Here is a 12,293-nt window from a genome sequence, read left to right as displayed (position 1 = left end):
CTCACCTTCTTGCTTCAGTACCCACCGGCATCTTTGGGGAAGGGGTCGCTGCGGACGAAGCATCGCCCATCATAACCGGGCTGGTCATAATCGCCATGTGGTCGACATCCCCAGCTGCTGGTGGTCATCTTCACCTGCACACCCAGTGCCCAAGTTCTGGCACCACGAAATGCCGGGCACATGCATCCCCAGCCTACCCTTTTTGGTATATCAACGCGGCGGGGAACATCATCACCGACATCGTCATCTTCGTCCTCCCACTACCAGCACTGTGCCGACTAAATCTCCGCCGGGGCCAAAAGCTCGCCTTACTCGGCGTCTTCTCCCTTGGTTTCTTCGTAAGCCCCTTTCACGCCATTCACCCCCTCCCCCCTTCCGCCCCCTTCGCCCCTTCGCCCCTTCACCCCCTCACCCCCACCCCCCCAATCCAAACCCACTACTAACCCCCTCTCCCCCCAACGAGCAGACATGCGCCATCTCCGTAATCCGCATCCAATACCTCAAACTCAGCGCCGACGTCACCTGGGACAACGTCGGCGCCTCGTGCTGGTCCATCGGCGAGGTCTGCTCGGGCATCACCTGCGCCTGCCTGCCCACGCTGCGCCCCTGCTTCGCGCGCTGCCTGCCCGCCCTGCGCACGCAGCGCGGCGGTGGTGAGAGTAGTAGTGGTGGTGGTGGCGGGGGGCAGAATAAGAATTATTATCGGCATCCGTCGTTGGCGGTGGCGGGGCGCGATGGTGGAGATGGGAGTGGGGATGGGATTGGTGGCCGTGTGAGGGTGGGTGGTGGTGGTGGGGATTTGGAGAGTGCGAGTGCGAGGGGGATTCTGATGGGGCCGGATGATTTAGAGTTGCTGGCGAGTGAGGAAAGGTCGGATGACCGTTCTGGTAAGGGGATGCGCGTGACGGTGGACCGGGTTGACTCTGTTGAGGATTCTGGGACGGGGTATTATCATGGGCAGTGGCCGTGGGAGAGGGCGGCTGGCAGGTCCAGACTGTCCGGGCTCTCTAGGGTAGGCCTTGAGCCGTCGGTGCATACTGAGGTTGGCGCTGGGGTGTCGAGGCCTGAGGAGGCGGGACCGTTGACGGATAAGGGCATAAAAGTTAGGAGGGATGTCATCTTGAGTCCTGGTCCAAGTTGATAGAGGGGCTGTTGTATTACTGCCTTCATTGTTTTCGATACCTTTTTGCGTAGATTAGATTGGGCTGGGAACCGGAAATGCCAGGCACTCTCCATTAATTAATTAGCGGTAACACGACGACGGCGAACACTCCCGCCAAGCATCGTCGACATATTCCTTTCCTGTTTAAACAATGGTGAATCTGGGGTTTCGAGGGTTGAGGTCCTGAGCGTTCTCTGGGGCAACCACGTACCTAGGCAAACCGCGTATCGTCTGGAGTTCTGGATTGAGCGACCGTACGCCTCGAACCCCCAGCCCCTTTTCAGGTAAGGTACCTATCTCCCCACTTCACGTCCCACGGACCTCGAACATCAGACATGATAGGTACCTAATGACATGCTGGTAATTGCCATCGGTGAATTCTACCGTTATGTGCTCCTTTTTATGCCCATCCCCGCCATGGGAGTGGGGACCTAGAATCTGTCAAGTGTCAGCCAAGCACGGTGGTGTACCGGTATGGGAGTTGCTTGTTTTGTAAACATAGGTACCTGACACGATCTCGGCATGCTCCTCACCGCGTTTTTCAAGGCCTCGAGAATCGTAGTGTTCTTGGACCAACCGCTCAGCTCAGAGATCGATAGCTCATCACGTGAACTTTCTGAATTTGAATTGGCGGTAATCCGCGCTCCAACTTCTTGCTTCAATCCCAGGGTCATTTCTTAACCCTTGAACCAACACATTAGGTACACACCATCCCCGGCCCTCTTTCGACCGGCAGCGACCGGCGGTAAAAATGGTGCTCTCAAGCGTTTTGAGCGCCGGCGTAGGCCGCCTGAAGTCGATGGATGGATGGATGGAATTTATTTCGCCCGGAGGCACTGGGCCTATAGGGCCTTAGCACGCTAGCTACATCCGGATCAGATCGTTTTGCGTTTAACTCGTACAAGCCCCCTACTTCTTCCCTCTTTCTCGCTGCACCATTTACCTCTTGCCTTGGTTGTTGTTAGCACGATCAGCTTGGAGGCTACTTTCTCCAAGTGTTCAGCGTCCTATCTTCAGCAGCTAAAGCGGGACCTGCTGGTTAAGGCTCGTGGTTGAGGCTCGTGGTGTTGAGTGTCGGCTTCTTCTACTGTGACTGGTTTAGACTCTCCTCTTCATTCAGCTCCAGCCTTCCTGTTGCCATTGCGTATTTGATCGTCGCCCGGACTGCCTTCATATCTGGTGACCAATGCCTTGTATCTGATGGCGCTTTCCCTCCCAGATAGAACGAGAGGCTTCCTCGTCTTGCCACTGTGCATTGCAGCATGTCTTCCCTCAGAGCTGTCCATCTCACGCATCGGAAAAGAAAGTGTTCCACTGATTCCCTCGCTTGTCCACAGGCACAAAGGTCTGACTCGACCGCCCCAATCCTGCTCAAAAAACCGTTCAGTCTCGCCATTCCGGTTCGGAGCTGCGCCAATACGCAGGCCTCCCTTCGCTTCAGCTTGTCATAGAGATGGCGCGTGTGCTTGCCTGGTAGTGCTGCGTCCATGGCCTTTGAGAACTTACCCACGCCTACAGGTAGAACTCTTGTCGCCCGTTGTCTTTCCATTGCCAGCCTCATCGCGGTAGACTTGGCCTGGGGTATTTGGGAGTCGGGTGTGCGTCCTTGCTTCGACGCTCTCTGGGCTGCTGCCTTGGCATCTGACCCCAGCGCGAAGTCAATCTCCGCTGGTATCCACAGAAAGTTGACCGAGTTCCCTCTTTGTCGGTGCAGCCTGGCCAAGTCGTAAATTTGCCGTATGATGCTTTGGCCGGATTGCTGCCGCGGCTGTCCAACTGCTGCCAGCGCTGACTGGTTCCTAGTGATCACGGTGATGCGCCTGTGGCAGATGCTAGCCGGTAACTTCTCCAGGGCCATTGCGATGGCTGCTAGCTCTGCTGTATATGGGTTCTGCTCTTCTCTTGTCCCAAGAACAACAGCATAGTTTGTCACAGTCTCGCTAGTTCTGTTGAAGAGAGTATCTCGTGCAAGGGCCGCTCATGCCAACAATGCCCTTCTTTACGGATGAGCTGGTTGCGATCACGATTCCCGAGATTTTGTTGACCATCTCGGCCGCCTTTCCCTCGATCGGCTTCGAGCGTCGGTCGTAGGCGAGGTACCCAGGGCGGGACGGCGTATTCCTGGATTGTCTCCATCCGGTCAACTCGTACTCCTTCAGCCACGCGGGCAATTTTCTGCAGCGGAGATACGAATCGTACGGTGGTCCGGACTTTCTTCATGGCAAGGGGATGCGTTCCGGGCAGCGTGTGGATGTTGATCCACAGACTGGCTGCCGCCTGGACGTGTCGTTCTCGTACAGGGTAGATGCTCGCTTCAGCTTCCACCACGGCTGTTGCCGCGGTTCGAAAGGCTCCCGTGATGGCCAGGGCCCCGATCTTCTGCGCCCTGTTCAGCCAGCTCAGTGCTTTTTCCCCGCACGCATGCATCCAGACATTGGCAGCGTAGTCCATGACCGGGGCTACTGTCGCAACAAATAGCTGTCTCGCTGTCCGCGGGGAAAGCATCTTCAGCCATCTTCAGGGCCAGAGCGGCTGCGAGGCCCTTAGCTGCCGTCCTAGCAATGTGCTGCTTGTAGCGGAGTTCGCGATCCATCACGACACCTAGGATTTTCGCACTTTTCCTTCGGTTTGACCACTTCGCCTTTGACCGAGAACGTTTGTTCTGAAAATCGCTCCATGTTCCTCGTGAAGTGTATGATGGCTGTCTTTTCGCCTTCAAACTGCGCACCGCTCCGTTTCTCCCAGTCAAGGGCTTTTGTCGATGATAGCTTGGATTCCAGTGCGGTTCGACTCCGCTGACGGGCCCGTTACCCAGGCAGTGTAGTCGTCCACGAAGGCAATTGCGCCTCCGTTCGCGTCAATCTTGTGCTGCACTAGGTCGGCGTTGAAGAAGAGGAATAACACTGGAGACAGCGGCGATCCTTGCGGAAGACCCGCTTGGGGCAGCTCTTGCCGTCCAGATGTGAACCCGTTTACGGCAATGGTCGCGTTGCCATCGGAGTGGATGTGGACGACTGCGACTGTGGGGGTGGTTGGGGCAGGTGGCTGGGTGGCTTTAGGCGCGGGCACCTGGGTAGACGACACCTCTGGCTCGGAATCTGTGTCTATGTTGTCCCATTTCGAGTAATCTATGGGTGCCATGGTCGCCAAAACCTTCACTGCCGTTGATGGTTAAATAAAGAGGTTGTTGGCGAGGAAATTGATGGCTCAAAAGCAGCTGTCGGCCTTATTATTCTAGGGCATGAAACCTCTCTAACTATAACTACTTGGAGGAAACTGTTGTGTGGGGCACTGCGTGCCCCGCATGGCAGACCGCCCACATTCTGCCACTTGCCCAGATGTTCTGGTTTAAAATTGCTGGCGTTGCTTCGCTCGTCAGTCGCGCGGCCCTTCGCTGCGCTAGGGTGCGCTTCCTTCCTCTCTCCCGCTCCTGGCAATTTTCCTGTCCCTCCCGGAGGACAATCAGGGTTAGGGTTGAATACGGGAGAGACGAAGCGCCAGCATCTGTCCGTCGGCCAACAACTCCATTCCATCTACTTAAACTTCTTATCACACTTATGCCAATCATTTCTAAAATTGCTGGCGTCGCTTCGTTCGTCAGTCGCGCGGCCCTTCGCTACGCTCCGGGGCGCTTCCTTCCTCTCTCCCGCTCCTGGCAATTTCCCTGTCCCTCTCCGGAGGACAATCGGGGTTAGGGTTGATTATGGGAGAGACGAAGCGCCAATATCTGTCCGTCGGCCAACAACTCCATCTACTTAAGCCATCTACGAATCGTTTCTATTCTGCCACTCACGTTATGTATCTACACTCACGTCCTCACTACTTACAAATCAATTAGACTCCTCTGAGGGAGCCTCCCCCGCCACAGCATCTAACGCCTGCAGTTGCCTGGTAGCGTGATCGGACAACTTCAACCCCATAGCTCGTGATGGTGTCTCGCGGTAGATGCTGCTGCGGTCGAAGGGCCGCTCAAACATCAGCCCGCCGAGTGTCTTCACCCGTGAGACGGCCACGTAGGAGAGGCTAGAAGCAAACTCTGGCGCAGAGATATCGCAGACGACTTTGTCCAGGATGATGCCCTGTGACTTGTGGACGGTGATCGCATAGCTGACCCACAGTGAGAACTGTTCTCTCGAACATGAGTTGGCGCCCTTGAAGTCCTGCCGCACTCGGAGGATGGGGAACAGCCAGCTTCTCTCCACTACGGAGCGGCTCCCCGTTCGGCATCGTGAAGGCCGGGCCGTCGTAGTCATCGAAGGCCACCATGATGACCTCGGGCGGGTCTCGCAGCATGTCGGCACCTTCTTTCCAGGATATGTCGTAGACTGTCCCCTGTGCGCCGTTAACGAGCCCGGGCTTCCGGCCCACAAATTCCGCGTCAGCATCACCCTGCAACCAACACACAAGGGCAAGCGCTTGGCCAAGTTGCCGGCATTTGAGGATTCAACCTTCTCCACACCAACACCATCGTGCTTTGCCTCGACCTGAATGGCGGGGCTGTCTAGGCCAAGCATGTGGTGGTGGTTGTACTCGACGACCTGGCCCTTGGTGGGATAGATGCGAAGCGCATCGGCAAAGCTGTCAACCTCCTCGGGAGAGAGCTTGACAGAACGCCTTGAAGAAAGGAGCTCCCAGGAGGATACCGACACATCAGCAATTCGCAGTTCTTCCAAGGCTCGCCGAAACGGGGCCTGGTCTTCGCCTTGCTGCCGCTGTATTGTGGTCAAAAACACCGACTTGAAACTGATCAATGTTTTGCTCGGTATTGCATCTGCTATATGTCGTTCGTGCCACAGCTGCCTCCGCAGCCCCCTCAACGGTACCGGCCAGAACGACTATCACGTCTTCCATAGAACGTCTGGAATTGAAAAGCGGCAGATGTGCAAACGGCGGGAGTCGCGATGGTCGAGCGGATTGCGAGGGCATGGATGGATGGATTGAATAAACAGGAGCTTCCAGCTGGAGCATGCTTACGAACCAATCGAAACTCGCGATAACGAGCATTTCCTTATCAATTTTGCATAGTAATTTCCTTAACTAACTATCAATTTCGCATAGTAATTTTCAAAAGTTTGAGCGCAATATTGTCCTCCGGACAGGATGAAGACCAAGGGGCTTGATTAGGTATTTAGGTAGTAAAGGGGTCATTACCTACCTAGGTGCCCAAGTAGGTGCGCTCGTTAGCAGTCCACATGGGTTCCAAACTGACACCCCCCCCCCCCCCTGAACGTGTGGATAAAGGGGGACAAGAATCACAAGATTATTCTACATCCCAGGGATGGGGGCGGTTTCCCGGTTTCCGGCCTCGGGGCAATTTCATGGGTTTTGGGGACATGTCCGATTCGCCAAGGGCCTGTACCGGATCCGTCGTTTCGTTCTTGTGGACATCGCTTAAACCGTCGGATATTATCAAGGAGCTGGTGGGGACGTCCCCGGGCGGGCCGGTCCACCAGGGTGTCCTCGTCCACGTGGGCATATCGAAAGACACGGACACTCGGCGGCGGCACCCCATACACTCCATGCATACATACAACAGCAGGCGAGCCTTACGCAGCACACTAGTGCGACATCACACCCCATTGAAATCACTTGTGCGTGTTTGCGGCAAGGGTGTTTGTGGGGCCGCCGCATGTTTCAGGATGGGAGCAAGGGGAATTGATGAGTGAGAAGTCCAGGGTCGCTTGGAATGCCGCCGCGCCACGCGCGCTGAAAAGGGGGTTGACTTCAGTTGAACAAACCCCCACGCCGGTAGCCGCCCGTTAAGATCGAAAAGAGGATGTACTGTAGCATGATCCACGCACATCACAGACAAGGGGCCCACGCGCGCTGGGGGTGCGTGGATGTATGTACACGAGACAAAATACCTACCTCCGATCAGAACATTGAGAGAAACAACGGAAAGGTGGCCATTACAAGTCCATGATACTTCCGTATCCCATTACATACATTATGGGCGCCTTGCTTTTGGGGTAGTGAAAAACATAAAATACAGGAGTTGAGACGGAAGCCCGCGGTCTCCATGGACTCCATCACGTCGACCAGGTTTCCGAGTTCCTTACAGGCCGAAGTCCAAGTCGTCAAGGGGCGGACACACCATGCCCCTGCATTGGTCGATGACAATGGATCAATCCCCTCATCTCCGTCCCTCTGGGAATCCTTTCGGATAAAACATTTGCTCGATAGCTTAATGGCATGGCATATATCAACCATACGCCCGTGGCCCCAAAGCCCAAGTTGGGGACTTTCTCACCATCCTTCCTCTGAGAGAGAACAGGGACAAGACCGCCATTCATTCTTTTTGTACATTTTTTCAACTACTTTCCTTCAGCCATAGGCCTTGACGGTCGTTACTCTTTCCTCTTACCTACTTATCTCCTATTGAGTGCACCGACCTTGCAGATTCCATCACAATCCAACAAAATGCATCAATACGCTTGCCTCGTCAGTCTGCTGCCCCTGGTGGCTGCTCACGGCTTTCTCTCTTCACCTCCTGCGCGCCGCCCTGGCGCTGCCTATCGTGCCACCTGTGGTGAGCAGCCATTTTATCAGCAGAGCTCCGACATCAACGGCAATGTCCAGGGCATCCAGCAGGTTGTAGGGAGCGACGCGACGGAAGACTGCAACCTCTGGCTCTGCAAGGGCTTCCTGCTGGAGGACAACCCTGACCAGGTCCAGAGCTACTCGCTCGGCCAGACCATCGACATCACCGTCAACATCGCCGCTCCTCACACCGGTTATGCCAACGTCTCGGTTGTTAAGACCAGCACCAACACCATGATCGGAAACCCCCTGATCGAGTTCCAGAACTACGCGTCCAACTCCGGGCCTGGACCGCCAACAACACAGCCTTCAGTGTCACCCTTCCGGAAAGCTTGGGCGGCGACTGCACAGCCCCTGGCGACTGCGTGCTCCAGTGGTTCTGGGATGCCCCGGACATTGATCAGACCTACGAGGCCTGCGCCGACTTCGTCGTGGCCGCTGACGGGAATGGGAATAGCCCTTTCGTCAACCTCGACTGTCCCTGTCACCACGGCTTCGGCTCCTGCCACCGCAACTTCGGTCGACCCGGCCCCGGCTACCACCACCACCGCCGTCCCCGGTACCCCCGATGACGAATGCCCTGCGGATGATGGCGGTGATGAGGGCGAGGATGAGGATGATGAGCAGGGAGAGTCCGGGGAGGGCGATGAGGAGTGCCCAGTTGATGGTGGCGAGGAGCCTGAAGAGGACGACGACAGCACCGATGACGATAACGCGGAGTGCCCCGCTGATGATGGGGACAACGCTGCCGCCACCACCAGCTTGGGTGCCAAGGATGTTTCCACCTCGGCCGCTGCTACCCCTACGGGAAGCCACACCAGCACCGTCACTCAGATCGTCACCTCCACCGTCACGACTGAGCGGCTTGTCACTGTGACAGCTGCGGCCACGGCTTGCAACTGAGGCTTGATTAGATAACTTCAGGGGAGATGGGGGGATGACAAGACTGCCAGATGGGTAGCAACTTCGGTTCTTGTATCATACCATTACTTCATTACTTTGTAGCATCCGGAAATGCATGTACAAAACTTCTTTTCCCATTTTTGGCAAACTGATCACAGCTGCAACACATCGTCATCTATTCCTGCATTGCAGCTAGGCTAGGTACACTCCGAACACAAAAGGACTGAGGATTGGAACCGTTTCGGTTTCTACCCTTGCTGCCGGGGGGGCAATTCCAGGTACCTACGGGCTGAGGGCAGGCATGCGCGAGAGAATGCAATATCACTAAGGTATAGTTATTCTCCTGCAATAGTGATGATGGAGATACACGATGCCCGTTCGCCGTCGCAATGCATCAAATCAATGCTAAATCCTCCAAACCCAAAAGCCCAAAAGAAAAGAAAAGAAAAGAAAAAAAAAAACCGCCCCAAACCCATGCCCCTCCCACCCCAGATCCTTAACCCCAACCCCGAAACAAACAAAAGAGAGAAAAGAGAAGCCACCATCAATCCTCATCCCTTTCCACAAACTCAGCACCCAATTCCCGCCACAATTCTCCGACATCCCCCACCGGCCCGCACACTGGTGCATGCACATCCAATCGGGCGCGCGCCGGCTCGCCAGCACCGCCTGCGTCGCCGTCCCGCAGTAGCACTGCACCGCCACCTGCGTGCCAAAGTGCCGCGGCCGCTTGCCCCCCTCGCTGCAGTAGTCGGCGCACCCGGCGTTGGTCATGTCCTCCGCCGACAGGAACGCGTCTGGGAGTACGCGGACCTCCGAGTCGTAGAAGCAGCCCAGGTAGGTCCAGCCGGCGACTTGGATGGTGGGGGGGAGGGGGGCGGGTGGGGGCGCGGTGCTGGAGGTGGTGGTGGAGGAGGTTTGGGAGGGGTTGAGGTTGTTGACGGGGGAGGAGGTGGTGGTGGTGTAGGGATTGTTGTTGTTGTTGTTGTTGTTATTATTGTTGGTGGTGGTGCCGTTGGCTGCTGATTCTGCGACTGCGACGGCTAGGGGTGAGATGGTGTTTTCGAGTTTGGCGATTTTGGTGCCGAGGATGCTGCTGACGACGATCAAGGCAGCGATGATAAGGAAGAGGACGGCGGATAGAATGATCATCGGGAGGCGTGAACGGGAGGGCCCTCTCTCGCCCCTCTCGCTTTCTGAAGGCGTTGAAGGTGGTAAAGGTGCTAGTGGTGGTGGTGAAGGTGGCCCATATCCATGGCTCGTCTGGCTCAGCTGGGAGGACTCCAGCTTGCGGATGAGGTCGACATCGTTCTCGGATGCCGGCTTCCTCCATGGAGGCAACACGGCCCTCTGAGGATGCCCACTCCACACAATGAGAGAACCTTTTATAATCCGCTCCCGGTTCGGGATGGGAAGGTTCGAGCCCTAAGGGGTACTCGGTCAGTCATGATAGGCAGGTGTCATTGAGAGCGAGTCCTCTTACATCGTCAAGTCCTCCGTATATCATGGTGCCTGTTGGGGGTAAATTAATGAACAGGACAAGAGGTAGTAGCCTGGAGGAAAGCGACGTGGAGTGCGAGTATTGGGCCCGAACATGTTTAAGGATATGCCGATATGGTGGCCTTCACCCGAGTCCGCTCGCGGCGTCGACCAGGCATCCGCAAGAGCAGCGTCTGAGCTCGGTGGGATTCGTGGCGATAACCGCGAACCAAAGAAACCAGCGATCGGTTTCCCACGCTGCAGGGTTGCATCCTTGGTATTGAATCCGTCGGGGCGGCACGGCACAGTTCGCTCAGTCTTCGCTGCAACACAAGCTGCCCTTGGCATATTCTAGGCGCCCTCCCCTGGCACCCCTGGCACGCTTCCAGCCCCTTGATAGGCAGCAATCTGATCTCACAACCGTGCCATTCTTGAAGAAGAGGAAAGGCGCCGTTCCACCTTACTTATTTATTCCCGACTGCATACACTAAATAGCTGGCTTAACCCCATCAGTCGTCAGTGCTACTCAAAGTTCCTCTGTGAAACGATCTCACTCCCCCAAGCGGTCCCAGCACCAGCAGGCGAGTGCAACTGCCAAGATGCTACCAAAATCTTCGAAACGACCGGACAGCGGACAGGGGGCACATTTAAGCTTGGTTGCAGCAGAACCTGTCTATTACCGGCACAGCCACCTGAAATCGCTGATACCTAGATCCGAGGCTTGTTCGAGTCCGAACCATTCAGAGTAGGATGTGCCGTCTGAGCACCGATCCGATCTGGCGAGGGACTTGCAAAATGTTACCGCTTGGGGATATGCCCTTTAAGCTTCTTTTTCTTTCCGCTGACTGCTTAGCAATACATAATGAAACCATTGATCTATGAAATGTGACTTGGCCGCATCAATAAGATGATCCTCCCCTGACTTGATCGCTAAGCGTATGGGAAGTGACTTCGTTTGTAGGTGGTACGGTCCATCGCGGCCAATTTCATATCCTAACTCCGGACCCTGGTTCTCTGATTCATCCGGCTCAGCCGGTTTAGATGTATCCAAGTCTAAAACGAGAAGATAAAAGGAGTGAAGCGAAACCCGCGAGCCCCATTTCAACGCAGATCAAAAATATCGCGGTAACCCCGAAGAATGACTGAACCAGACGTTTAAGGTGTAACAGGTCAGAGACACGGTAGCCACCTTGCCCCAAAATGACACACCACTACCCAAAGACAAGCCATGACAAGTGCGTAGGAAAAGCCAAGATGCAACTCAAAAACAGGTACAGGAGTCCTCATTTCACAGCCTCACTTCCTCCCCGGGTTACTCTCCCTCCAAGCCTCCTCCCCAGCACCGCGATACCCCATCTCCTCCTCCCCTCCAACCCCAACATCACAATCCACTCCAAGCCTCACCCCCTCCCCGTCACCCTCCAAAACCCCATAAAAATACCGTCTCCCCATCCCCTTCACCCTCTTCTCCCTCTCCTCCCCACTCAACCTTGACACTCCCCCAAAGTCCGCCACCATCCCACTCCTCGCCACATACCACATCAGCCCGGCGACACAGCGCGGATCAACCGGCATGGGCGGGTATCGGACCGCAAACGACGCGCCCAGCACGGCGATCAGCAGGCCCAAAGCCACACAGCTCAGCACGGCGCATACCGTCGCCGCCGTGCCCGTCTGCGCGAGGTTGAAGGGCACGTTGGAGAGCACGACGGGCAGGAACTCGGAGAAGGCGGCTGCGAGGGAGACGGCGAGGAGGAAGGGTTGGCGGTGCTGGGTGGCCGAGTAAATGCCGGAGAAGGGGTTGGTGGGCGGGACGAAGAGAATGGAGCGTCCGGGTGGTTGGGTCCGTTGCGAGAGGAGGTGAAAGGGGGTCATGGTGCTGACGCCTGTGGTGAAGGGATGGTGAGTAAGTGCCTAAGTGGTGCTGGAAGAGGGAGATGTGCCTAAAGGGCAGTGGGCGTAAAGGGAACTTACTGAGAAAGAAAGATTGCCAGCAAAAGGCAATGATCACACCGATGATGGCAGAAACAAACCGCACACCAAAGTGGTTAGAGCTGAGGAACAACCACAACCGGCCGTTATCGCGGATCTCGCCGCGGTAGTAGGCATGGTAGTAGATGATGAAGATAAGCAAAGCCAGCTGGAAAAGAATAAACGCGATCCGCCACGGATACCGCAGCGCCATAAACGGCAGCTGCTGGTGCCGACG

General features: G+C 56.0%; 6 protein-coding genes across 6 annotated transcripts; 2 read left to right on the top strand and 4 right to left on the bottom strand.

The window, feature by feature from the left end:
- Window positions 1-95: 95 nt before the first annotated feature.
- Window positions 96-1,141, top strand: CHGG_01335 (uncharacterized protein; the record flags this gene model as incomplete). The annotated part of the gene is made up of 2 exons (XM_001220555.1): window positions 96-338; window positions 467-1,141. 2 exons carry the CDS (start codon window positions 96-98, stop codon window positions 1,139-1,141), a joined length of 918 nt encoding a protein of 305 aa, XP_001220556.1.
- Window positions 1,142-2,274: 1,133 nt separating this feature from the next.
- Window positions 2,275-4,303, bottom strand: CHGG_01334 (uncharacterized protein; the record flags this gene model as incomplete). Its single annotated transcript, XM_001220554.1, has 5 exons — window positions 2,275-2,603; window positions 2,669-2,830; window positions 3,166-3,621; window positions 3,891-3,957; window positions 4,037-4,303. The coding sequence occupies 5 exons, from the start codon at window positions 4,301-4,303 to the stop codon at window positions 2,275-2,277; spliced, it is 1,281 nt and encodes a 426-aa protein (XP_001220555.1).
- Window positions 4,304-4,992: 689 nt separating this feature from the next.
- Window positions 4,993-6,638, bottom strand: CHGG_01333 (uncharacterized protein; the record flags this gene model as incomplete). Its single annotated transcript, XM_001220553.1, has 3 exons — window positions 4,993-5,874; window positions 6,137-6,169; window positions 6,522-6,638. The coding sequence occupies 3 exons, from the start codon at window positions 6,636-6,638 to the stop codon at window positions 4,993-4,995; spliced, it is 1,032 nt and encodes a 343-aa protein (XP_001220554.1).
- Window positions 6,639-7,582: 944 nt separating this feature from the next.
- Window positions 7,583-8,605, top strand: CHGG_01332 (uncharacterized protein; the record flags this gene model as incomplete). The annotated part of the gene is made up of 1 exon (XM_001220552.1): window positions 7,583-8,605. The coding sequence occupies one exon, from the start codon at window positions 7,583-7,585 to the stop codon at window positions 8,603-8,605; it is 1,023 nt and encodes a 340-aa protein (XP_001220553.1).
- Window positions 8,606-9,149: 544 nt separating this feature from the next.
- On the bottom strand, window positions 9,150-9,757 carry CHGG_01331 (uncharacterized protein; the record flags this gene model as incomplete). The annotated part of the gene is made up of 2 exons (XM_001220551.1): window positions 9,150-9,347; window positions 9,419-9,757. The coding sequence occupies 2 exons, from the start codon at window positions 9,755-9,757 to the stop codon at window positions 9,150-9,152; spliced, it is 537 nt and encodes a 178-aa protein (XP_001220552.1).
- Window positions 9,758-11,380: 1,623 nt separating this feature from the next.
- Window positions 11,381-12,269, bottom strand: CHGG_01330 (uncharacterized protein; the record flags this gene model as incomplete). The annotated part of the gene is made up of 2 exons (XM_001220550.1): window positions 11,381-11,970; window positions 12,059-12,269. The coding sequence occupies 2 exons, from the start codon at window positions 12,267-12,269 to the stop codon at window positions 11,381-11,383; spliced, it is 801 nt and encodes a 266-aa protein (XP_001220551.1).
- Window positions 12,270-12,293: the final 24 nt, after the last annotated feature.

Source organism: Chaetomium globosum, genomic scaffold, assembly GCF_000143365.1.
Source record: "Chaetomium globosum CBS 148.51 scaffold_1 genomic scaffold, whole genome shotgun sequence".
In the NCBI taxonomy this organism is placed as follows: domain Eukaryota; kingdom Fungi; phylum Ascomycota; class Sordariomycetes; order Sordariales; family Chaetomiaceae; genus Chaetomium; species Chaetomium globosum.
The sequence above is the reverse complement of the archived record's forward strand: the minus strand, read 5'-3'. Positions and strand labels throughout refer to the sequence as shown.